General features: G+C 46.6%; 1 protein-coding gene across 2 annotated transcripts in view; it reads left to right on the top strand.

Annotated features, from left to right (window-relative positions):
• Positions 1-25015, top strand: part of ERI3 (ERI1 exoribonuclease family member 3) — a 97065-nt gene that overhangs the window by 6233 nt on the left and 65817 nt on the right. For both annotated transcript variants that reach the window (XM_085232375.1, XM_085232374.1), the window contains exons 2-5: positions 2061-2335; positions 14259-14375; positions 18039-18098; positions 19863-19954. In XM_085232375.1, the coding sequence (XP_085088501.1) occupies positions 2084-2335; positions 14259-14375; positions 18039-18098; positions 19863-19954 (521 nt within the window). In that variant the 5' untranslated portion in view covers positions 2061-2083. The remainder of the gene's footprint in view (positions 1-2060; positions 2336-14258; positions 14376-18038; positions 18099-19862; positions 19955-25015) is intronic.

Raw genomic sequence — 25015 nt, 5'->3', positions numbered from 1 at the left:
TCGCTTGCATTGTTGCCTGTTTAGAGGGGGGAGAAATAGGGGATAATTACTCGTGCCTTGCATCGTCACAGCAGTTATAAATGCTTTACATGACTTCTAATAAAGCATGTTTGCTCAACAGCTATCTTGTGCTCGGAGGCACTCTGACCTTCCCAGAGAAGATGATGTAAGGTCTTCCCAGGGCACCAGGAGCATGGCTGGGTAAACAGGCAGTTAAGACTTCATTTGGCTCTGAGTGCAGGCTGTGCAGCAGGGTTTCTCCTGTTCATATGCTGTGTAGGGCAGTCGGCACGGAATGCTCCACCCGCACACCTTGCTCAGTGCTCAGCTCCCTCTCAGATGGGCTCAGTGGGCACAAACTGCCTGGGAAGGTGTTGGTTGGCTCTCCATGCCAGCTGTTTGACAGTGCCCATGCAGTGCAGGCTGGCCTGAAGACTCACACTGCACGCGTTCGATGCCCTGCCCGTGCTGGTGAAGATGCATGAGGGAAGTGCTGATTTTGCTGATTTGTGTGTAGGTGGACAGCGTGGTGTGCTTTATTGCCTGTGCTTGATATAGGGGTTGGAGCCTGCCTGCCTCCCCCATCCCAACTGTATATTTCACTTTATGCAGCAGGCTACAGACCGGGTTTTGCCATGACTAACTTACACGCTGCTGTATTCTGAGATGTTACATTGCAGTGATGGACCTTCAGATTCATAGCTGAAGGCCTGAAAATTTCAAGCACGTACACCTTAAATATCTCTTATTCGAGGCAGGTTGGAAGTGAATGTGACTAACTGCTATTGTGCACTAATGCATTTATTAATGATGGTAAAAGCTGTAGATGGAAAAGCAATAGGTCGGGCTTGAGCCCCTTTGGGATAAATACAACGTTGGTCATGTGGGGAAACTCTTTATTATGCTTTTGTAACTTGAGTTTTCAGTTTTCTGAGTACCCGCTGCTTGGCACACCACTAATACAGCGAGCAGCCCCCCGGAATGCGGAAGCTCTGGAGCGTGGCAGTGCTCACACTGTGGGCTTGCAGTGTGGGCAGTGCTGGGAGCCCCGCAGCACCTCTGCTTCCCAGCTGTGCTGTGCCGGGTGCTGCCCTGGCCCAGGCCCTGCGAAGGGGAGGTTGCAGAGCGGTGTTTACCCGAAGCACACAACCTGCTCAGCCGCAATTATCTCCTAATCTGGTCCTTCCGAGTTTCTCTGGTCTCGCAGGTAAATACAGATTTAGCTGCTATTCAAGGCGTATTATTTACCTCATTAAGTGTGTGTTTTGGCACGTGCATTATTTACCTGATGGACTAACGGATGGGAAAGAGCAAATGCTGTCTTTTGTGCAAATAGCGCATTTGTGCGCGGGCTGCGAGCTCCGTTTCCCGTTCCATGCAGTGAGCACACGTGGCTGGGTGGGACCTCGCAGGCTGTGCCCAGAGCCAGTGTCCCGTGTCCTCGGCCCCACAAAGGCTGTGCTGTGTGTGCGGGATGATGTGGCTGCCGTCAGCCAGCAGAGCTGGGAGGGGTGCCCGTGTGCTGGCTTAGCAGGATGGACTGGTGGCATTGTCATGGTCAGTTCCTCTGCCCTGGGTCTGAAGGAGCAGGGAAGTCTCAGTGTGGCTTACGGGCTGCTTTGAGGGGTCGTGGTACTGAGGTGTGCTTGCTGCCTTTAGTTCCTGCCGTGTATTAGAAGTTGTGTTGTATACAAAAAGTCGAAAACAGTAGGAACTTTCAGTGGGTTTTGGATCAGTCTTCTCAAGCATGAGTAGTTTGTGCTGTTCTGCTGTGATAAGGCTCAGCAGGTACATGTGATCTGGTGCCTGGAGCCACGGCTGTTGTTTTGTCTGTGGCTTCTCATTTAGAGCTGTTTGCAGACGGTTGATTTCCAGGTGTGTGTGGTTCGGGCTACCTTGGGCTCCATCCATAGTGCTTGGTGCGGGCTGCTGCGATGCTTCAGGTTGGCAGTGCTGGAAGCCACACGGGGAAGCACAGGGAAAACCCCTGGCAGAGTGCGATGGAACGGTGCTGACAGCGCTGAGATGCGAGTGCGTGAGTAACACGAATCTCTCTTCAGTTTCAGATGCCTCTGGATGTTCAATGATAGCACTCCTCCATACTGGAGCAGCAAAGTTTCCCCTACACTTTCTTCCAAGGGCGAGACAAGCTGTGTGCCTGCTTCTCCCTGCTGCTCTTCTCAAAGGGTACGGCTCCATCATAAGCAGGAAACTGGCGTCCCACGGCTTTGGAGCTTCCATGGCAGCAATGTCATCCTTCCCTCCACAGAGATATCACTACTTCTTAGTGCTGGATTTTGAGGCCACATGTGATAAACCACAGATTCATCCTCAGGTAAATAGTTGATGCTGTTAATTCTGTGCTTGTAAGCTGATAGTGCCATTCTGAGAGATGGAAAGAAAAGATGTGGTATTGAATAGCTCACTTTCCTTGCTTTCTCCCACCTTCTTTCTACTGCTGCTCCCCCAGAACTCCTGCTCTCTCAAGCAGCAGTGCCAGGTCGCTGTGATGGAAATGAAATGAAGGAGCCTGATTTTCACCACGGAAGTGATAACTCGTGTTATCACAGATGCTACTTAGTCATGTATGCTTGTTGTCTGCCTGAAGTGGTGGGGGTTTGAAAATTGCTGACTGGGAATCTGCATTAGTAGAGTGCTCACAGCAGCCTTTGATTCTGCAAGGAAAAGGTCTATTATTAGCCAATAGTTCATTTAAAAAAAAAAAAAAAAGCAAAACACAATTTGGATGATATGTGTGCAAAATAATGATGCTTCTAGATAGTGAAGAACAATGGTTTTGAGCTGTGTGGTGATGCTGAAATTATCTTGCCTGGCTGTTCACTCTGGAGTGTAGTGAGACAGGAACAGAGCTGCTCAGAAAGGTTTGCCAGTGTCTGACCTCCTGAGATATGCAGAAATCCATATGAGGCTTGGATGTATTTCTGCAGCCAGTTCTTCCACACAGCATAGAGTAAGTTACTTAAATATATGTTCATTTATCAGCAGCGTGGGCCTAGGTTTTCTGCTTAAATGGGAAAGACATGCCAAAAAAGAAAAGATAAAATATCGGGCTGGGAACAAACAGAATTTCTTAGTGTCCAGGCTGAACTCAGACTTTGTACCCTCCTCTGTACCAAAAAGTAGCCTCATGCTAATACTGCTGCTAATTCGTGCATGAGGCCTGAGATTTACTTTGATTTGCTTTGCTTTAAACATACTAAATCAGTGTGGCATCTCTTTACTGAGATGGCTTGGTGCAGTGGGTTTGCTTCCCAGTGCAGCTGTGGCTTCCTTTGGGCTTATCCTACCAAAGGAGTGCCGCAAGTTGGGATCAGACTGGAGGCATCTCAGATGCCACCCGTCCCTCCTGTTTCGTGACAAAAAGGACTGCAAATTCTCTCCTTGTATTCTGGGTCTTTGTGGGAGGCTGTTGTGGCTCTGCATCCCGCTCTGCTGGCGGTTGTAACCGCTCTCCAAGTGAGATGTAAGGCTATTTCCTGCACGCTCAGCCTCGGGTGCACAGATCTGTCAAGGCTGTAAATTGGATCTACCTTGTCCCTTTGGATATGGGCTTGGTCCGTGCACATTTTGATGCAAAACCATGATGCATGTGGAGCTAGTTTACAACTGGCAGTAAAAAGGAGCATGAGTGGAATATGATTACTACTGTTTTAAGGAGCTTTGTCCCCAAGTCCTTGCCAGAGAAAGTAATGGCCTGGGCCAATGCAGATCCGCTATATATTTTGTTGCACCTTTAAGGTGGAGATGTTCTTCAGCATTGTTTCTTCAGTCTGCTCTGTTCTGTGCCTGTCTGCATCATATCTTGTGTGCTGTAAGGGCTGTCAGGCCCTCACATCCTCACGAACAAATGAGTTTGACAAATAAATGATGCTCTTACTGCATGGGAATCGGTGTCACTGAAAAGGCTGAATTTGCCTGCTGGAATTGGGCAGTTTTACAGGAAAGAGCCTTTGTTAGCTGATGCCCCTACCTACGTTTCACCTTTTTGCTGTTTATGGTTGTTGCTGTGGTCATTGCTGGGCTACATGTCTGCGTGAGCAAACTGCGCCGTGTATTTCAGTGATGTTGATTTTTGTGCAAGGTATTCCTGGCAGTATCTTCCAGTGAAGCAGTGGCACACAGGTTTTGGAGATGCAGTATGAGAGTGGACCTGGGAGTGGTCAGGTTCTGATCTTAGCTGTGATCCTCGTGGTTCTTCTGCTTTTGTTTCCTTAGTCGCAAAATAGAAGTGTGGTAAGTGATACAGTGAAATCCAAATGCTCTAGAATTTGATGAGGAGGCTGCATAAAGAGCTAAGCCGTGATCCAAGTTACATTCAGTGGGTAGTCATAGCTGTAAATTTAGCCAGCTCAGCCTGGAAGTCTGGCAGAGCGCACTTGTACTGTGCAGTACACTTCACATTTCTCACTGACTACTCTTCAAAACATCCCAGCTCCTTAGCAGAAGGAGCTATCTTTTTCTCTATGCCAAGGTATGTACTGCCACATCTGTTCCCCCTTCCTCTGTATTTACTTGTGCCCTGCTGCAGCTGACAGCCTCATCTCACTTCTCACTCAGAGCTCCTGCATTTCCATCCTCTTTCATGCTTTCTGGTCCCCTCCAAGATTCTGTGGCACAGCATCTGCAAAGGGGATCAAGGAGAGTCAAGGACAGCAGTGTTCCCCTAGGAAACCATCTGTGGTGTGACTGCTGGCTATGTGGCAGCTGCCCTGTGCTTCACCACTTCTGTGGTCCCTGCCCTTTGTCCGCAGAGGAGAGGTGCTCTCAGGGCTGCTGGCACAGAGCGTGCCAATCAGCCTGCATCCTTGTCATCTCCCTGTCTTGATAGCTTTCAGCAGATATGCCCCCAAATCAAAGTGCGTGTTTAAATGCACAAAAGGGCAGCTTGGCTTACAGATTTATTTATGAATGATGAGACCACCCCAGACGGAAAAGAAGGTGGAGAGTTTATCTGCATTGCCGCAGATGGATAAGTGGGAAAAGTGGAAGAATAGAGGCACGGCCTGTGTCATGTAGTGTTTTAACCAGCCAAAGGTCAGCAAGGGGTTGGCAATAAGAGATGTTTACGGCTGTTCCCTTGCGTCTCTTCAGAGCTTACCTTGTGTTTGGAACTCGATCCAATGGCCAGCAGTGTCAAGCAGGAGTTGGACCTGCAGCAGTGGCAGCTTTCTTCATCCGTCAGCTTCAGCTCTGCTGCTTTCTCTTTTCCCTTCCTGTTTAACAGTTTAACAGTTTAAGTGCCTGTTCTTGTATGCTGTCAGCTCGTAAGGATAGGTACGTATGGTACTTTAGATACACAAGTGAAGATGCACAACTAAGTGAAAGGCTTGCTCCTCTGTTCATTTGTCCTCGCACGCAGCTGTTCATCTTGGCCCTTGCTTTCAGTGCTGTGTTGAGGAGCTGCCCAGGCTCAGATCTGCAGCTGCCTGTACCCTTGTGCTGGCAGCGCCCTGAGGAGCTGTGCCCCATTCACTCAGCAAGCCCTGCACCTTGTCTTCAGCTTCTGCCAAGTGGATGAAAACTGATGATTTTCTTAAAGGTTTAAAAAAAAAAAAAAAAAAAAAAGTTTGATGACAGAATCATAGAAATCAGAGCTTTTCGTACCTGAATTTGAATTTAGGCCCCTACATGGGATGTCAGTGTCTACTGTAATGCATAAAAACACTTGCATGAGAAACGAATGTTTTCTAAGCTTGTGTGCCTGCTGCCAGGTTGTGTAGAAGGGCATCAGGCCCTGCCCTGGGGGAAGTCGCTGGGGATAGAAGCTGTTCCACTGCTAAATGAACTTTTGGCAGTGGTGAAGGTACTGCTGGTTCAGGTCAGGTTTTCAGGTATTTGACTTCAGTGTCTTGGGTTCACTCAGATTTGCTGGGAATAAGAAATGCTCCCTTCCCACTCGCTCTGAAGGTATGAAATGGTCAGATCTTTACTAAAGGAGACTGTGACCATAGGCAGAGAAATAAATTAATTACAGATGATAACCTTCCTCGCTCACTTAAACAGCATGGTTTAAAGACAAAAACATTTTAGTAGTTTTTTTTTGGTGTATCTTATTTGTTTCAGATTTCTTTAATGTTTGACTCTCTTTGTGCGTGTGCTTTTAATTAAAAATGATGTCAAGCAAAACTGGACATACCTGTTAGTAAACACAGAATGTCACTCACCATTTCAACATAAACTGCAATCATTGAGACTACGAATATGCAGATGTTCAGTTACTAATTTAAGTGTGCAAATAAGGTATGATCATAACACAAAACCACGTGAACAAATGAGAGCCAGTCTTTCTTTCAAGTGATTTATGAAGGGCAGAGTAGGACTGCCAGAGGTGGCTCACGAGGCAGCTGGTTGCTCCCAGCCCCTGGAAGGGCTGATAATGGAGATGTGCTGGTCTCTGCCTGTTCTACCTGGTATCTCCCTGCAGCAACTTTCTGCTAGCATGGTTCTTGTGTAGCTGTTAAGCTCAGTGCATTAGAAATCACCTGCCAAAGCCTGTATTGAGGTTGATGGTGAATTGCAGAAAAGTGAAGAAATTCAGCCTTGTTTCCCATGGCAACTTTAACTCGGCACTCTCGTGTATAAGTATTACAGTGGCATATTAATCTGCAGTTACCTGTCTTCATGCAGCTTAGGCTCGGGGATACTTTTAAATACATAGTCCTCAATTCAGCTCTTAGAGTGTTATTTCTAGAGGAATGCCATTAAGATACATGTAACACAATCACTTCAAATCTCTCTCTCTTTTTTTTTTTTTAAACTAGAAGTAAAAAAATATGTATTTATCATCTCTTTGCCAATTATGGCTTACTTCATACCCTTTACTTAATGAAGCTACATGGCTGTTGGTACGCCATTCTTCTTGTGTTGTAGTGCTTTAAGTTCTCAGAGCATCGGGACGTAGTTCATAGAACAGCTGTTTTAGATGGCTTTTCTGTTCACATTAATTTTTCAAACAGTTGTTTGAAGAAACTTTTTGAGGCCCTGTAGCTGCCTCATCTGAACCGTTACACGTTCTGCTAAGAGCACATAAATATCCCTAACTCAATGTGCATCTGAAATTAAAGAGATGCAGTTCCTTTTTATCATATTTTCCATACGTCGTGTGGCTCATTGCAGTTCCACTGGACTGTTGTGAAATCTTATTTTGGCCACTATTGAGAATGATGTCTTTATTTTAAAGGATGTGGGGGTCAGAGGAGGGCAGACAGGGTTCTGGTATGGGTCTGCGACCCACAAAAGCTGCGTTTTGTGGGGCAGCCATCCTGCCTTGGAGACCTCCCTCACTCTTGCACTGAGTAGGGACAACCTTGCTGTGACCCATGTAAATCTGACAGGGCAGCAGAATTACCTGTATTTATTTAAAACCTAGTGAACTAGATAACATGAACAGTGCCTGAATCCAGATCTCCTAGAGAGCACAGCCTACAGACCACCAAGCAAGACACCTGATGCATGACAAAATTCAAAGCAGTTTCTTACTTAAAGATACAAACTTAGCATTGTGATAGCAACGAGCCTCAAATACCAGATGCTGGGGTGGCCGATTGCTGCAGTTCCAACCTGACCCAACCTGCTTGGCTCGTGGTTGGACACTGACAGCAATGGGACGGCCGCCTTGAAGCTGTCCATCACACTGCCCTTCCCCTTGTGTAGCTCCCACCTGTGCTGTTTGATGGCTGGATCCTTAGCTGTGCAAACATCTCACATGGTTTGGGTGACAAGTTGCCATGTTAAGTAGGTTTGTTGTTACAGCGGAAAGTAGTTGAGCTGCAGTCACCCTGAAAAGAAAAGATCTGTGCACATTCCTGAACCAGCAAGTCAGCTGCGTGGTGCTGAAAGGTGGCTTTGCTTTGCCCTAAAGCACTTGATGGAGGTATGGAGGATGTTAGAGTGCTGCCACCACGTGCCTTTCTGAAGGTAAGGGATGGTGCCATGCTTACTCTTCCCTGCTGTGGCACTGGGGATGCTGCAGTGCATGTTTGTGGTCATGAGGTCTGTGCTGTCGTAATAGCTTTGAACAAACCCTCCCCGTAAAGAAAAGAATGCAGGAGATGCCTAAGGCCCCCACTTTCATCCCCTCTGTTGGGCTGGGCACTCATCAAATGGCAGCATAGCTCTCAGCTATGTAATTTAGTTCCTCTCCATGCCAAGCAGAAGTGTGCTGTCACCAGCAGTTAGCTGTGATGTTTGTAAAATCCTGGCTGTTCATTTACATGCACTAACATGCCCTTTCTGCCCAGCCCAGATGTTTTAGTGTTGCTGGGAACATCGATCGCTCGTGCTGCTCAATAGCAGGTGAAGAGGTTGGAGCTTGAAATGATTCGATGATGCTGCAGTGGGGATGTGCAGGCCAGCTGCCTGTAGCAGCAGGGAGTGGACTCCCACCTATCTATCTATCTGTTTTTATATATCGATATATATTGGAGCTGTCAACTTGTAACAGATAATACTTGAAAATTTGTACGTGCTGCTTTTAACGTGGTTCAAGTGTTGACTTCCCTCCGTTTGGTCTTGAATTGTTGTTGTCTCTGTCAGTGGGGATTTTCTGGGTGATTAAGTATTTGTCAGCAGTGCTCAGAGGTGAGCTGAAATGTTGCTGTGTCTCTATTTTGCATCCCAGGTGTGGTAAGAGGGGGGAATTTTGCTTTATTCTTGATGGCGGCATGTAGCTGAGGAGATGAAAATAGAAAAAAAAAAAATAAATAAATAAATCAAAACCAGTGTTTTTTGACAGGTGAGGTGATGGTGAGAGGCAGGAAGCAGTCTGTGAGCAAATGGCCACTGAAGATTTGTTTGGGATGGAAGGACAAGGATTGTGAGCCTGCTGTCAAAAAGTCAGGCACAGCAGCATGAACGGAACGAGCCCTAAGTTGAGAGGTGAAATGCTGTGTTTGAGATGCTCCTGTTTGTGGTTCTGTGAGGAGGGACCTCAGCTGGAGTTTTTCAGTTTGGACTCCATATTTTAAAAAATTGAGACAGTTTCAAGAGAATCCCAAAGAGAGAGGGTGAGTGTGAGCAGGGATCTGCAGCACACACGTGTGAGTGCAGGCTGAAAGGCATTGCACTGGGCTCTGTTTGTGTCAGGGGTGTGGATGGTGAGCTCTTCTGTTACAAGAAAGGGAAATGCAGCGTTCTGGGCTGTGTCTGCTGTGGGGAGGAGGAGCAGTCATGAATTTAAACAACAGCAAGGGAAATTCAGATTAGGCATTAAGAAAAACTTTCCATTGATAAGACTAATGAAGCACTAGGATGGAGTGCCTGGGGACTGCGAGTCTCTCTTATTGGAGTCTGTAAAAGCAGCCGAGACAAAGTCAGCAGTGATTTAGGGGCAGATGCTGATGGCTTCGGGCAGGTGCATGGACTGGATGTCTCTTAAAGCCCAAGCTCCTGGAGGCATGTGATTAGATGGAAATTTCAGCTTCTATTAAAGAAAGAGAAATGGTCCCTCACCCTCACAGTTGTAAGGAAGCATCTGCAAACCTGAGCTGGGTTTGGTGTCAGCAGAGAACCTGAAAGATCGCTCCAAGCTGAGGAAATCCAGATTTTGGTTTCAGGGTCCATTGTCTGAACGTTGGAGGTAGAAGGTGAGGTTGTCCTAAGAGCAAAGGGGAGGGAAAAAACTTTGGATATATCCAATAATCAGGGAGCAGAAGCTGCCCTCACATCTTCTCCTGGTGCTTCATGATGTTTCCACGCTCCTGCCTGTGCCTCTGTGTTTTGATTTTTGGTCAGCATCCTTGGGAAGTCAGCACAGCCGTGGTCCAGCAGAAGCCTCGCTGTCCCCCATCACCTCTGTGGCACTCGTTTTGGTCAGTTCAATGGAGATTTAGAAGCAGGGAAGAGACCTCTGAGGTCATCGCAGCTACTGCCCCTGTGGACCAGTGCGAGGCTGCTCACTTGGAAAGGGCTTTAGTTAAAATAATAATTAAGGCAGAGGATGGAAACGGGGGATGCAGACCTGTTAAGGGTAGTGCTGTCCTTACCGTGTCCCTTTTCCATTTTAATTGCCTTGGAAAAAAAAAGTAGAATCGCAGGCCTTTAAAAGCTCTGATTCTTCCTGCTCCTCGCCACCCCCCTGCACCCACCCGGATCTTGGAGGCATCAACTCTCATCTGTCAAAGTGTAAATCAGCAATTAAAACACAAACAGCGAAATGCCAAAGATGACCCGAAGCACAAAGCAACTGACAAACAAGTCCGGACAAATCGGCGGATAATTTATAAGCATTGCCCTAAAATCTAATTATTTGGCAATTCGAATTTGCAGCCGGCCAGGGCTGTGCAATAAATTTAACCCGCCATAAATTATTTAGGAGCAGCCCGTGGTGTAAATCAAAACCACGAGTGTTTGTTTAAGAAATAAGCTTCTTGTGCATAAAACGACTTTTTGTTTTTCAAGAGGGGACGAGAAAAAATGGCTGAAGGAAATGAGCTGTGCTGAGCCGGTGTTCCCTCCGTGGGACCCCCTCGTCTGTCCTGCCTGCACCTCTTTGGAGGTGTAGTGTGGTCTTTGGGAGGATGTTTTATGCTTTTCCCTACCGGAAAAAATCCTCTTCTCTCAAAGACATCTGCTTGTTTTTATTGCGTTTTGAATAGTAGGCTCTGATTTTTATGGGCGTCTTTTATTCTCGTGTTTATTAAACTTCTTCACAGATGGGGGTGGGTATGAGGGATAAATTATTCCCTGCTAGTTTTAGGATGGAATTGTCCACACGGTCTTCCTCAAATAAATAAATCAGCGTCCTGGAGTATGCCCTGTCCTCAGCTCACACGGGTTAGAGGGCTTTGAGAGCCAGGGAGTTCAGCAGGGCACAGCGTGTGTGTAGTCCTGCTGGATCAAAGCAGTGAGCAAAAAAGTTCTGCTGTGGGATGAGTGCAGCTTGCTTTGCTGAACCCCAGAGGTCTCGTTGCTTCAAGGAGACACCGAGCAGGTGTAGTTGGCCTGCTTGCGCAAAGCTTTAGTTGTCAAGAAAATTGAGAGAGCAGCGTCTTGCCCTCCGTGCTGTGGTGTAGCAGGGCTGGGAGCTGTATTTAAGGCAGCTGGGCAGGGAGAGGCTGGTTTTATGGCAGTGATTCTGCACGGCCTCATGAATTTTTCAGATCCCTTTGAAAGGGAAGTCCAGCACTGCTGGGTAGTGCCCTGCGGACGGCCCGGCCACAGTGCTGGCACCCAGCACCTCTTCTCAGGGAATGTTTAAAGAAACAAGGCAAATCCGAGCCAGCTGTCACATAGATTTGTTTGAATTACCACGAAATCATAAAGGCAAGGTTGTTGTAAAGAGCGCGGGCTGGGTAATGGATCCGTGTAAGCCTGCGGCTCTGCAGGTTCTATTGTTGCAGAGTTTGGGGAGCAGCAGAGGGAGGGACAGGGTGCCCGTGTCTCTGTAAGCGCGTTAGTATTGATTTTGGAAGCGCTGCGTTCTAACAATATAAATGCAAATGCCCGTAATTGGGCGCCGCGCGCAGAATTTCCCCACACAAACCATATTCAACTTTTCACCGCTCGGAAAGGAAAATAAAAAGCTGCTTATTTATTGCCGGCGGTTTGAATCCCGGATTTCCTTTCAAGTTACTTCGCAGTGGTAAATAAAAGCCCCTAATTGCGGTGCTCGCAGAATTCAAATGGGGGCATTTGTTCTGCTGGGAGCTCATGGCTGTGGGCCCCACCGGCGTTGCTGCAGCACAAGCAGGGTGCTGGGTGGTGGAAATGGCAATGTGTGAGGCAGACGGGGACGGTCAGAGTGATGGGAAAGAAAGGGGACGTCAGTGAGGCTCTGCCTTCGGTTCCCTGTGCTGCTCTCTGTTCCTTTTCTCACCTGGCCAAAGCACTGGGTGTAGGGATGGAGCTTACCAGGCTGCTGGGAGGTGTGGGGTGTGTGTGTGTGTGTGTGTGTGTGTGTGTGTTAGGGCTCACCATTTCATCATAATTACTAATGAAATCCTAGATCTGTAATAACATTTTGGATATCTAAAACAAACCATATGCTTGTTAAAAAAAAAAAAAAAAAAAGAGAGGAGGGGAGAAAAGTGGCAACAGATCAACTTGAAGCCATAAATTCTTGGTAATAGAGGCCTCCTTTTTCTTTCCCTTTCTGTTTATGTTTGATAGATATTTTTGTTTCTGCAGGAATGTCAACTCTTAATTTCATGATGTATCATGGGCTTAAGAAAATTGAATTTAATAAAGGCAAAAGATGAATGGCACCTTTAAAGGTCCCAACACTTGTCTTTATTAGCAGGACAAACTGCAGGGTCTCCGAACACTGCTTCTCTCCAAATGAAAGTTTAAATGAAAAGTACAGCAGTGTCACAGGTTAAATTTCATTGCAGGACTGGCTAACGTTGTTACTGAGGAGTGGGGCTGATTTCATGGGGCCGGGATCTGTTGCCTTAGATACCGACGGAGCAAACACTGCCAGAGCCTGGAAAAATCTCCACTATAGGAAGCGTGCAGATAAACAGCCTTTGGGGAACACTCCTTTACCACTTGCTTAAAAACGGACCGAATAAGCCCTGAAGAGCTGCTGCTCTTTTTCTCAAGCTGAAGTTGCTCTGCAGGTCCCACCCCGACTGCCTGGCTGTGTGCTTCCCCAGACCTGTGCTAACGCTGGATGTTGTTAAATTTTCCACATTTCTAGTAGCATTTAGTTTTTATTTCCTCAGCCTATTTTAACATGACCTTCCTGGCAGTGCTTCCTGCTGTCAGTGCTGGAAGGCAGTGCCTTTGTGCATCCCACCACTCCATGGCCCTTAGGGACACTCCGTGGGTGCTCCATTGCCCCATTTAGCTGTGTCTTCATCTAGCCTCACTTTCTCCAGTTCAGTGGGGGATGCCACATGGCTGTGGCCAGTGCTTTTGGCTGCGGCCAGGCAGTGCTCAGCCCTTCTCTCTCTGCGTCCTCCTCCCTGTCCCTTCTCAGCAGTGGGATCCTTGGGTCCTCCCGACCCTTTACTGGGTAGCACAGCACAGGGAGAGATGCTCCCAAAGCTGCTCTGTGTGCACAGCTGCCCCTGTGAGGCTATCTGACCGCCTGCTGCCTCCCTCTGTGCACTCAGCACTGCATACACTTGCTTCCATTTATTTCTCCAACCTACAGGCACGTGCCCCCCACAGCACGTCCTGCTTAGGGCCAGATACCTCTCCTCCCAGGGATGCACTGGGTGTTTCCTCTATTTACATTATTTGCTGTTTCCATTTACCCACCCACTGCTGTATCATGATGTCATCAACTCACATGTATGACCTCACATTAATTTTCCTCTGCGGGTCACAGGGGTTGCAGTCAGATCCAAACAAGTGTTAGTTCCTCTGCAGCGACTGCACTTCCACATGCTAATTTTACTCACAGGAGTTATATATGTGTGTGTATATATATATATATATTTTTTTTTTTTGTATTATTTCTTATTTGTCTCTTCCAGATGTTTTCAGGCAGTTTTTTTCGTTGTTGTTAAACTAATTCCATTCATGTTTTAAAAATTTATGAAAGCGCTAATAAAAATGTCAAAGTGGTAAAAATGTTAGCTTTTGCTCTGCTTTGATTAAATTTTGCAAACTGTTTTTGAATATTAAAAAGCAATATTTTTTTTTATTCTCTCTCCCCCTCTCCGTTTCTCCCCAGAAGTGATTTGAGAGGCTCGGTGCGTGGATATCACTCAGCAGGCTCATTTGCACTCCAGAACCTCGGTGCCATGCATCTCTATTAAATAACATAGACAAATTATTCTTTAAAGACACCAAACAAATTGTCGCTTCTCCTCTTGCATTAAACTGGAAGGAAGAGAGGGAGTGAAGAAGGAGGGCTGCAAACACAAAGGATTTTATCGCTTTTATTCGCTGGTTGGCTTTTTTAATTTCGTGTATATTTTTTAATAATTGTGAAATCCATCGTAACGGGATTTGTTTAAACTTTTTATTAACAGGTCCATGTAAATTTTTGATTGTTGATTATTCAAATAATTGAACATTCTTCTGATGAAGAACGTTTTTATTTCCCTATCAGCATAAGTTGTCTGCAAAGAGGAAAATGAAGCAGGGGATGCTGCTGTGCTGTGTTCCATGGCGGTGGTTTGGGGGGGCTCCAGTCCCTCTCCTCCCACTGCAGTTCCTTGTGACTTTGATTTCACATCTCCTGGGCTCTGCACCCTAGCATGGAGCTTTGTGTTGGGCTTGGCTCTCCTTGGGGCTTCCGTTTATTTGGTTTACATGAAAGCTTCTCTTCTTCTTGCCCCATTCAGGAGATCATCGAATTCCCTATCCTGAAACTGAATGGAAGGACGATGGAAATTGAATCCACCTTTCACATGTATGTTCAGCCTGTGGTGCATCCCCAGCTTACGCCCTTCTGTACAGAGGTAAAGTGCAAAGGTTCCCTGGTTCTCTGAGTCCCATGGGGAGCAGGTTTCCATTGCACCAGGGTTGGGGCCCTGCCTCGTGTTGAGGACAAGAAGGGGATCTTCTTATGTCATTGTAGAAGCGTTTAGAGGTCTCTCTTTGGGTTCGTGAGTTGTGATCATTCAGTTAGGACCTGATAGCTGATATTGGTTCTATTTAAACTAATGAATGTATTCCTGGGTGACCACAAAACAAAAGTATTGCTGTTATGTTGTGTAATCTACAAAACACTGGCAGCCTCCATGTGAACTGTTTGGGCTCCTGCTATTCCGATTGTTGATGGGAGAGGTCACAGAGAGCATCAACACAAAAGTTTTTAAGTTCTTTTTGCTTTGGAGTTTTTTCCTGTTCCTCCACTGTTTTTTCCTCCAGGTCAGCAACTAAAGCACTGACTGTGGGCTTAGGGTATCCAGGCTTTTTGTTCATCCAGCACCACTGGCACTGTGGTATTTTCTCCATTCTCTTTGACTGCATTCTCCTTTGACAAGCTTGTCCTGCACGTAGTGTCTGGTTCCAGGTGACTCCTGTCTGTTAAGTGGAGCTGTCTTTAGGACCAGTCAGCCTCTTCCATATTTGCACGTTGTTAAAACACACACACATGTACACACTTCTTTTTTTCTTTCTCCTGTAGCTAAAAACCAGCCAAAGGTATTTTATTTAAACTAACAGAGGTAGAAAAATAAATAAAAAAAATAAGCTCAGAGAACATTACTCCCAGGAAAGGGGCTTTCAGAAGGCCCTGTTTTCACACATTTATAGCTAAATTGGAAGTGTTTTTGCAACCTTAACATGAGAAGGCTTGACATCTACTTGGGCTGCCCCTATGCACAGGAGACTTGCTGGACGTATGCTGATACAGATGTCTGCTGTGATAGATCTCACAGTTTGCACCTAAGAGCAATGTTCCCTTCTAGAGTAAGGCCTGGAAGGTAAGTGCTGTGTGTCATTGGATTTCTAGAGAAGTCATCTCACTTATTCACTCCTACTGACATTCCCTTTCCTAGCAATTTCTCTGTTGCAACTTCCCCCACCCCGATACATTTATCTCTTGCACTGCTTTTTGCAGAGGCTCTATAGAGACCTATGGGGTTTGGGAGACATAGGCAGCCCCAAGAGCAGCCCCAGCTGTGATGTGTATTCCATTCCAGCTCAGCTCCTGCCTGCACAGCTCCAGCATTCACCATCAGCTTTCAACTGATTTTTGTTGCCTGAAAAATATCCATTTTGCTAAACGCCAGTAAAGGGCTTTGTCTAGGCACCTCTACTTACAAAGGGTGAGATTTATTGGCCTCTTTGTCTACAAAGAAAGACCAGGCCTGATTATCAGATTGTACACCAGAGACAAGTGTTTAGGTAATCAGCAAACTGTCTTGGAGTAGAAATACGATGGTTTCTCAGATAAACTCTGGTGCAAAAGCAGCAGTGTTGACACTGCATGGGAATCTGGCTGCCCTGCTTCTGCTTTCCTTTTCCCTACCCACTGCTTTGCCAGAAGGTGATTGCGCTGCTCAGTAAGGAGTGTGTATGTGAGGCTCAGCAGGGCCACCCAATGGTATTCTTCTGGTCTGGAGCATCTCTCACACTCCTCTTGCTGAAGAAAGCAACATGAAAAGGGTGTCTGCGAGGGCAAAGGGCTTGCAGTCACCTCCAGGGCATCTCTCTGCTTAGGTTTTGCGGTGGCTGAGCTGTATCCCGGCTTCAGAAGGTTCCTCCAACCTCCCACACCACTGCTGGGAGCATGCCTTCCACACTGCTTTGTTCTGTTGCCCTGCTCTGATCCCATATCTCTTGGCAGGACACGAACTATAAGGCTTGGTTCTGGTGTCAGGCAGAGAAAGTGGGGAGAAAAAGCTCCTTCTGCCCTTTTGGAAGATACAGGTGGTTTGATGCCCAGGAAAGCTCATACCAGGAGCTGAAATGACAGGATCCCTCTACACATGAGGTGCTTTTCAGGCTTTTTCATGGTACTTTGCTCTCTTTTTATGATTAATTTTTATTGATTTATTTTTTTTTTCCTGAAGGAACAGACAATAAAAATACAGAAAGATAAATGCCTTATCGCTTGTTTATGTTCCCAAATACCATGTGCTTCTTGGAATCACCAGTGAAACTACAATGGTGCAATTTGATGTTTTTATATTTTATCAGAAGCGTGAGATCAGATAATACTGCAGAAAGCCAGTGCACCTGGGTGGGTGTTGCAGGTGATGTACGTAACTGAGAGCAGAAAAGATGGCAAAAGATGGGAGAGCAGAAAGCTGGTCCCCTTTGAGCAATCCCTTTGGTGATGAATTGTACCTATCCTTCAGGCACTTCCTGCAGTTGGGCTGGCTCTGTCCTCCTGTGCCAGGCAGATGTGTGGGGAGAGGCAGCGAGGAGGGGAAGAAGCCAGCCAGTATGCTTTAAAAACCACTTTGAAGAGCTGCATGCTAATCTCCTAAATCTATTTGCCTCTTAGAATATGGGAAGTCTGCAGGCAGCAGCTGTTATCCAATTAAAATACAGATTAATATGAAAACAGTTTCTAGGATATGAGTGTCTGTGTCCCTACACTTCCTTAAAATTCCACCTTATAATGACTTGATGAACTTGAGAAACCCACCTAGAGGAACTCTGCATTCTTAAAATTAGAATACTTTCCCTAAAAGATATATATTACTGTTCCATGAAAGTCACGATGAGAAAATAATCTTTTCACTTGCAGCTTATTCAGTGAGTCAGGTATTTGGTATTCATTAAATGCAATTACAGTTTAATTGGAGTTTAATCTTTTTTTTTTTTTCTTGTTCCCCTTCTTCTGAGTTCAGTGCTGTAAACCAAGCAGCCAATGGAACAGAGAAGTAAAGCAGCAGAGCTGCTGCCAGCTGCCATGTTGTAGCAGAGCCCTGTGGTTTATGCTGAGACGTTCTGTGCAAGAGGCCATGCTAGTCTCCTGCAAAATGCCAAATGAAGGGAAATACTGGAGTGTGCACTTGTTATAATAATGATTTTTTTAATTACTTGGGTGCATTGATGGCAAGCTACTGACCTCCAATATTCAATATGTTAAAAGACGGTTTTGTCAGTTGGAAGACAGACAGAAAAATTATCTGCTTTCTGTGTGCCTCAAGCTATCACAGGTGGAGGCCCATGAGACCACATCTCTCTGTGCATGTACCTACCCTTCAGCAGCCAAGCCATCCTGCTGCAATGCTTTACTGCCCAGCACAGGGAATGAATGAATTCCCAGCAGTTCCCACTGAGTGATGGTGTGGTCTCATCCCAGTACCAGGGGCATGCCCAGAGCCCCCAGTAGAGCTCATCAGAACAGGAATAACTGGGAAAGGGCAGCTTTGGGACACCATGTCAGGCCGTGCAGTGGCACTACTGCTCCCCGAGTGCCTCTTGCCCCATTGGGAGTTCATTGTTCTTTGGGGGGGGCGGGCGGGAGCCCCGTACTTCTCTGTGTTCGGGATGGAGCTGTGCCCTTGCCTGTGGCTCTGCTGTGGCTGATCCCTCGACAGCGCCCACGCAGGTCACAAGAGCGTGTTTTGGTTGCAGGGAGATGGACAGCAGAGGAGACCTTTCTAATGATCTTTTGAGTGCTGCTCTGATGGCTGCTCTCTGTTTGTCTCTCATTTCAGCTGACTGGGATTATTCAAGGCATGGTGGATGGGCAGCCGAGCCTCCAGCAAGTGCTTGAGGTAAGCAGAGTAACCTTTATTTCCTGAACTCTGACCTCTGGTCCTGTCGTCTCCTCTTCATCTCCTTCCCTGCACCCTCCCCTCGCTGAGAATCGAACCGCGTAATTTGACTATGATTACAGCTTCATTAGAATAACATTTGCTGTCACGTCGGTGACACGCTGCTGAGAGTATTGAACCATTGATCTGTCATTTCCAGCTGCTCATGTCAAGGGTACTGACAAGATATCCAAACTCTTGCCAGTAGACAGGAGAAGAGGCGATTCTTGCTTGAGCCAGTTTTAAAGGACCGAAGCGTTGCTTGAGACCACTGCTCTGGAAGCTCTGTCTTTTTTCCTTCCTCTCCCTCAGCACTTTATTAAATTAATTTTTTCTACCTATTTAAATGCTAAATAATACACGTAGCATCGAAGGAAAATGCCTCTAAAATCTAATCTGGAGGATTTGCAAATGCAGATATAGCCCTAATAATGCCATCTGCTTAATGTTGAATTCCTACAGCATTTAGAGCTTAATTAGCTTGGAAGTGTTTCTCCATCAATAGCTTTTGTTGGTAGTCAAATAATGAAGGAAACCTCCCCAAGCAGAGCCCTCTCAGGCTGCAGGTTGCTGCTCAATGCATTGTCTCTGTCAGGATTTCCACTGCTGTGTTACCTAATTGTTCCTAATCAGAATAATTGTAACAATTGCTTATGTGAAGAAATCAAATTAAGAGCTTTAAAATCCTCCATGGAGACAGCACTTCGTGGGCACTCACATAACAGTTCAGCAGGGTTGCAGTGGGAGCTTTGCTGCCAGATCCTGGAGGTGCAGGTTCTTGTGGGGCCAGAAGCGTTCTGCTTTGGGGTGGAGGGCTGTCCTAGCTGGAATGAATGTCTTCTTAGGGGGTTTAGCCTAGGTTAATTCTGCCTGGTTTTTCCCTAAGGTGAGTGTGCATCCTCCAGATTATTGTGGCCCATTTGTGAAGTGGATCCAGAACATCTGTTCCTGCGGGAAGTTTATTGGGAATATGGGCTCACTTGAAACCCATGCTGACTGAATTGTAAGGAGCAAGGAGAGACCAAACCTGGGAGTGGAAGGGGGGACACCTGCCTTCGGCTGTAACTGCTGCAGTGTTCAGATGTACCCAGTCCTTTGTCTCTCTCTCTCTCTCTCTCCCATATCCTTTGTGTGGAGTGTGTGAGCAATGCTGTGGGTGAGGAACACCATCCCAGGATGCTTGTTATTCAAGCAGGTAATCAGAAGCTCCTGCTCAGATTTGTTTGGCTGCCTCATTCCCTTCAGCTGACAGCCTGATGCCTGGAGGGCCATCGTGGAGTCTCCTGCTTTGGCTTCTCTTGCCCTCCCCAGATCACAGTAGAGTGCTTCAAGAAGTAACTGCATTCTTCTTGGCTGAAGGGAGAACAGTTTGAGGTCCCTATAAGCCCATTTGGTACAGGGAGAGAAGTGCAGGAATGCCAGTTAAAAGCGCAGCTGTATCGTCCCATTAAGGCTGCACAACTTCCATCCCTCTGTGAGCAGAGCAGCTGTGGTGCCTGATAAGATCATCTCCGCTCTGGTTGCCTGATGTCTCCTATCAGAAATCTTCAAAGGTCCAAACGTGCTGTTGTTCAGATGGCAAGCAAAAGAGAAGAGAGAGAGGGAGAGGGGTGGATAAGATCACAATTTTCTTCTCACTTGATTGCAAGCAGCTTATCTGAGTTTAACTGTTGTGGCTCGGCCTGTCTCTGCAAAACTCATCCCCTTTTCTTGCCTTCCTTTCAGAGGGTCGACGAATGGATGGCAAAGGAAGGACTCTTAGATCCCAGCGTCAAGTCGATTTTTGTGACCTGTGGAGACTGGGATTTGAAAGTGATGTGAGTATGGAAAGGGAGGGAGGTTTTTCTGGGCTTTATTGCTCCATGCTTGTCTGTAATGTGGATATCTTTGTCCTTACAAGCCTCCGACTGTCCCCAGTCTTTATTTTTCAGGGAAATCGTTGTTCGCCGTGCATAATTGGGAGTGGAGGGTTGTTTAAGAAGACAGGTAGGTGCTAGGCATAGTGCCAGATCGTTGCCCAGGATAATCTCTATAGCAAATGAATTCTTTCATAACCCTGAGAAAGGTTTAAACTGGGGCTTTGTGATATTTCCTGTTTTTAGCCAACATGTTTTCCAAAGGGATGATCATCCCTAAGCATACAAATGAAATTCCATTTCTGAACCATTTCTGAACACTCAAATCAAGCAGTAGACTTTACCTGACTTTGGCATGCAGATCCTTTGTCCCCTGTCATCTTGGCACGCTAACTGGATGTGAATTAAAGTAGTCTTTGGGAAAAGAGTACAAGCCAAGTCTGACATGCTTCATCAGTCTTTTGTATCGCTGAGGTCACGTTCATGAGTGGGGTGACTGGCAGAGTACCAGGTGGGGACCTGCACTGAGGTCTGCAAGTGCTGGTGTATGTGCATGTTTTCTCGTGTAAACAGCTAGACCAGCAACCCAGAAAAGTGATTTTGAAGAATTGAAGTTGTGCCTAAGAATGAAATTAATCTAACCTGTAAGATATTTGCAGAGTATTATCATACTGCACTGAATTCACCTGAATTGCTGTAAACTTGCTTCAGCTTTTTCATTTCCTCAGAGTGCTGGGTAAAGGCTCCTGTTGTTATCACATCAGTAAAGCCTGGACTTGACACATACGAAGCTAAGCTGACATCCACAACTCGTTAGTAGTGTTACTTGGTGTTCGCTGTGACGTTGGTTTCCACAAGCTGGAAGCCTAAATAAACTGCACACAGCCAGGGAGCAATCAGCACCGGTTCCTCCCCTGCAGAGTGGTCTTTGTAGAGTGGCAGCTCCTTGCTTCCACATGGTGTGATTAGTGAGACATGAGATACGGGGATCGAAGCAGCAGCACAAGCGCTAGTGGAGATGAGGAATTTGCCATGCTCTTTTGAGTCAGAATTTGCTGGGACTCTGCTGGAGTCATGACCAGAACTTGTATATGAGTATATTGCCAATTCTTCTGTCACTGGTTTAATGTGATTTTCTTTGTAAATCGTGCTTAAACATTTGTTAGAGACCGACACAAAGACAGCTGCAGGGATGTGCTAAACATCTATTTCCAAACTCTTTTCTTGGTGCTTTCCTTCTCTATTGTTGTTTTGAGAGTCCAGTTTACTGCTTTTGGTGGTGGTTGTGAGGAACAAACAGTGGTTTGCTATGTCTCGAAGCCCATCTTTCCATCCCCTTCACACCAGGCTAACAAGGTTTCCAGATGATGACATCATAACTCAGTGTCTGTATGAAATAGACAACCTTCTGCATTTTTCTCTTTCATCAGAGGCCAATAGTGGGGAAATATAGTGAAGATGAGTCCTGTTTCTGGTGAGCCATGGGGACTGTGGGGTGAGCTGAGCCAGCAGGACACGCAGCTCTGGAGCCCAGATACTTGATTCACCATTTGCAGCGGTCTTTTGCATGGACTGTGCCTCACTAGTCAGCTGGAAAAGAACACTCCACTCCTGGCCATGAGGCTGCAGTGAGTGGTTCATTTCTCCCTCTTCCTTTTAAAAAAATGTTTTAAACCATTAACTTCAGAATTCAATCCTGAAGCGTCTCCAGGGCAGAGCAGAAAATACATTTCATGTTTCCAACCACAGATACGGGGAGCCTGGCTGCAGCCGCTCAGCAAGGAGAGCATCGCACTGCTCCGCCACCGATTGGGTGCAGCAGCGTGCAGCGTCACATCTGATTAGCTCCATGCCAGTGAATGAGGCTTGAGTGAGGACTCCCTGCCAGCTCTGACTTGTCTCATTTCCCATTACTTTTATCCGTCACCACAAATGCCGAGTCTCCCTCCTAAACTAATTAAGTTTGCGTGTGTGTAGACACATTGCCAAATAGGGTTTAGCAAAGCAGAACTGAGCATCTCTTTTTAAAGAGGGAAGGCGCAGAGCTGAAACAAGGCTGCTTAGGCAGGGAGATGCATTCTCAGAGAGGTGGAACATCTAGGAAATATTCCAGGGAATTACCTTGTGCTTCCCTAAAAGACTTGCAGTGATGCTGGTGCCCTGTTCTATCGAGTGGAGTCCACGTGCTTGGCGCTGAAGGTACTGGGACAGAGCGGGGAGGTGGTGCTGCTTGTCCAAGTTTGGAGGAATGTGTTCATGGAAGCATTGCATGGTGAAAATCCCACTGGATTCTAGAGGAGTTCTGGAGCAAGCTGTGTTCCTCTTACCAGTTTCCTGTGTGGTTTGTAGTTCCTTGTCCTTAGCTTGGCTGTTGGTAGAAAACTATGCAGCTTTGTTCCTGGCTTCTCCAGCAAAGACTTGGGCACTGCTTGGCTTCAGTCTATTTGTGCTGTGCTACATGTGCTGAGGAATGATGTCTACTAGACAGGCCTGCCTGCTTGTGGGTGCTTCCAGCAGGTGCCAGAACACCAGGAAGCACACAGATGAGCAAATTGAATTTGGGGTGTTGGCTGGGTCACAGAAGAGGACCTACCAGCCTGTCACCATCCAGTGGTGGATGTGGGGACAAGGTGGGTAAATAATCCTGTCAAAGCCAGGAGTTGCAGCATGCATAGTACTCAGCTGAGAGAAAAGTGCAAAAGTAACAGTGTTTGCCAAGGTGCAGAGCTCTTACGAGGGTGTCTAGCAGCATTCAAGATGAACGCTCAGCTGTTAAAGGACCCATGAAGCCTCTGCTTGTCTTAGGAGTCTTCAGAGAATGAGGTGCTTTGTGGCTGTGCACTTGACTTTTCTTGAACATCTGAGCTTTCCCGGTAAATCACAGAGCTGTTTCTGCCTAGCTTCCCTCTGAGCACCAGTCACAAGGAGCCAGGAGAAGGACATGCACCTGGGAAGGGCTCGTGGAGGCACCAGTTGAGGTCCTCTGCCCTGCTACTCATAGCTTTGTCGTGGTCATGGAGCAAAACACAAAGGAAAGTCACTGCTGGAAGATTTGGCTGCTGCTGCTAGAGAGAGGGCTCCGAAACAGAGTGCTGCTGGCTGTCGGCTTTCAGCTCTGAGCCAGGCTGGAGTCGGGGAGACAGCAGCTCTCCTGCTGCCCCTCCCCTTCCCTCTTGTTAAGATGCAATTTCTTTAATGAGGAAAACCTCTTGAGTAGGAACATCACCTTTCTGAAGGCATGTCCTGACAAGGCAGTTCAAGCCGACAGAGTCGCATCTCAGCTTCAGCAAATATCAGTCACTCATTACAGAGACTTCTCCCCTCCACCCCCCAGCAGCACCCCTCATTCCCAGACAAGGGAATGAATCACACTCCTGCTCTTGAATACATCATGACAGTCGTGGGTCTAATGAGAGAAGGCCATTCATTCTGGGTGGAAAGTTCCCTGTGCCGACACAGAAATGTTATTAATTAAAGAGAGCTACCTGAAGCAAAAGATGAAAGGAGCACCAGACCTGCCAAGCTAAAGTATGAGTTGGGATACAGCCTCGTTAGGCACACGGTCCTCGGGCACAGCGGGAGGATTCCTTCAGCCTGTTGCAAGGAGCTCTCCTCCGAGTTGAAAAGCTCCGGGGCCGGATTCAGACCCAGCTTTAGTGCCAGAACCTCATCCTGCACGCAGGTGGAACTGCTGCTGGTGGTTAAACAAATCACATTGATGTGGCATTGAGTGGTGAGGGTAACGTACCCCTGAAGGGCCGAGGGAGCCGCTGACTGCAGGAGATGATTTTAGCGGAAAAAGAGGATACTCGGAGTCTGCCGAGGTTGAGCCCTTGTGTTGTAAGCTCTTTAGTGTGGTTTCTCTTTTCTGAAATGTCAGATTGCCTCCCTCTGTGTGTGGAACCATTTTGCCCGCTCTATAAGCACAATGTGAATTAATCTTGGCAACCAAAGGAATGTTTTCACTGTGTGTTCCTGCTGCAGAGCTGAGACACAGTGCAGGTAGGTGATAGGCCTGTGGTCACACGTGCATCGTACATATAGGCAGAGGCAGAGAAAGGAGCTGAAGCCACATCTGGTGAACCTCAGAGCTGCACCTTAATGTCAGAAGCACAAGTCAGTCCTTCTACCAGGTTTGGATCTTTCTGCAAATGCAGCAGAAGAGTAAAAACATGCGTAGGCTTTGTTCTGTGTACCTGCAGTATGAAGATGTTTGTACTGCATTTACTGTGGCTGATCACAATGTGCTAATTTATTTCTTTACAGGAAACTACTGCCTAGTTGTTTTTTATTTTCTTAAATAAGTGTTAAAATGCGAGTACTCTCTAATGCGGTGATATAACATTGTGAAGTATCTTGAAATGTTTATAGCCCTTGGTGCTCTTCCTAGGTTGCACATTAGTAAATTCTGAGCAATGAATTATACCACTGCTTAATTCAGTGTTACTCTTTTAGCCCTTCCTATGCAAGTGGCACTGACTGGGAGGACGCTTGCCTTCTGATACCGGCTCAGAGTGTGTCGGTAGGTCTTTCTGTCCTTCTGTCCTTATGGCTTGGTTTGGAATCAGCATTAGGTCATGAAGAAGATGAAGAATCAATGGTGTTGGTGTCCATTACACGTGCTCTTCTTTAGCACAGTAACAAGAGAGGGTCAGCAGTCTCTGCATGGGGCAGAAGTTGCAGGCAGCCCCTGAGTTGGGTGCCTGGGGCTGTGTGGGTAACTGGGGAGAGGCAGGAGAAGGTACAGAGTGAGCTGGTTAGTTGACGGCATCACAGGAGCTAGATTCAGACAGTGGCTTTGAGGGAAGAGCTGGTAACAGAAATATAGTAATCTGCCTTTAAAAATAAGGCAGTAATTCCAACTAAAATCTTTAGATTAGCTTTTTTGTTACTTTAATGCAGATTGTTCTGCTGACCAAGTCTATGGTATATAAGGATATATGTGGTTACACTGGCTCAAGAAGAGGATGGTGAACAACGGTGCAGGGATGGGACTGAATATCCAGGGTCAGGAACCTTTTG

The sequence above is a fragment of the Meleagris gallopavo genome, chromosome 10, assembly GCF_905368555.1.
Source record: "Meleagris gallopavo chromosome 10, MGAL_WU_HG_1.1, whole genome shotgun sequence".
NCBI lineage: Eukaryota > Metazoa > Chordata > Aves > Galliformes > Phasianidae > Meleagris > Meleagris gallopavo.
Note: the sequence above shows the minus strand (reverse complement) of the source record. Positions and strands in the feature narration are given on the sequence as shown.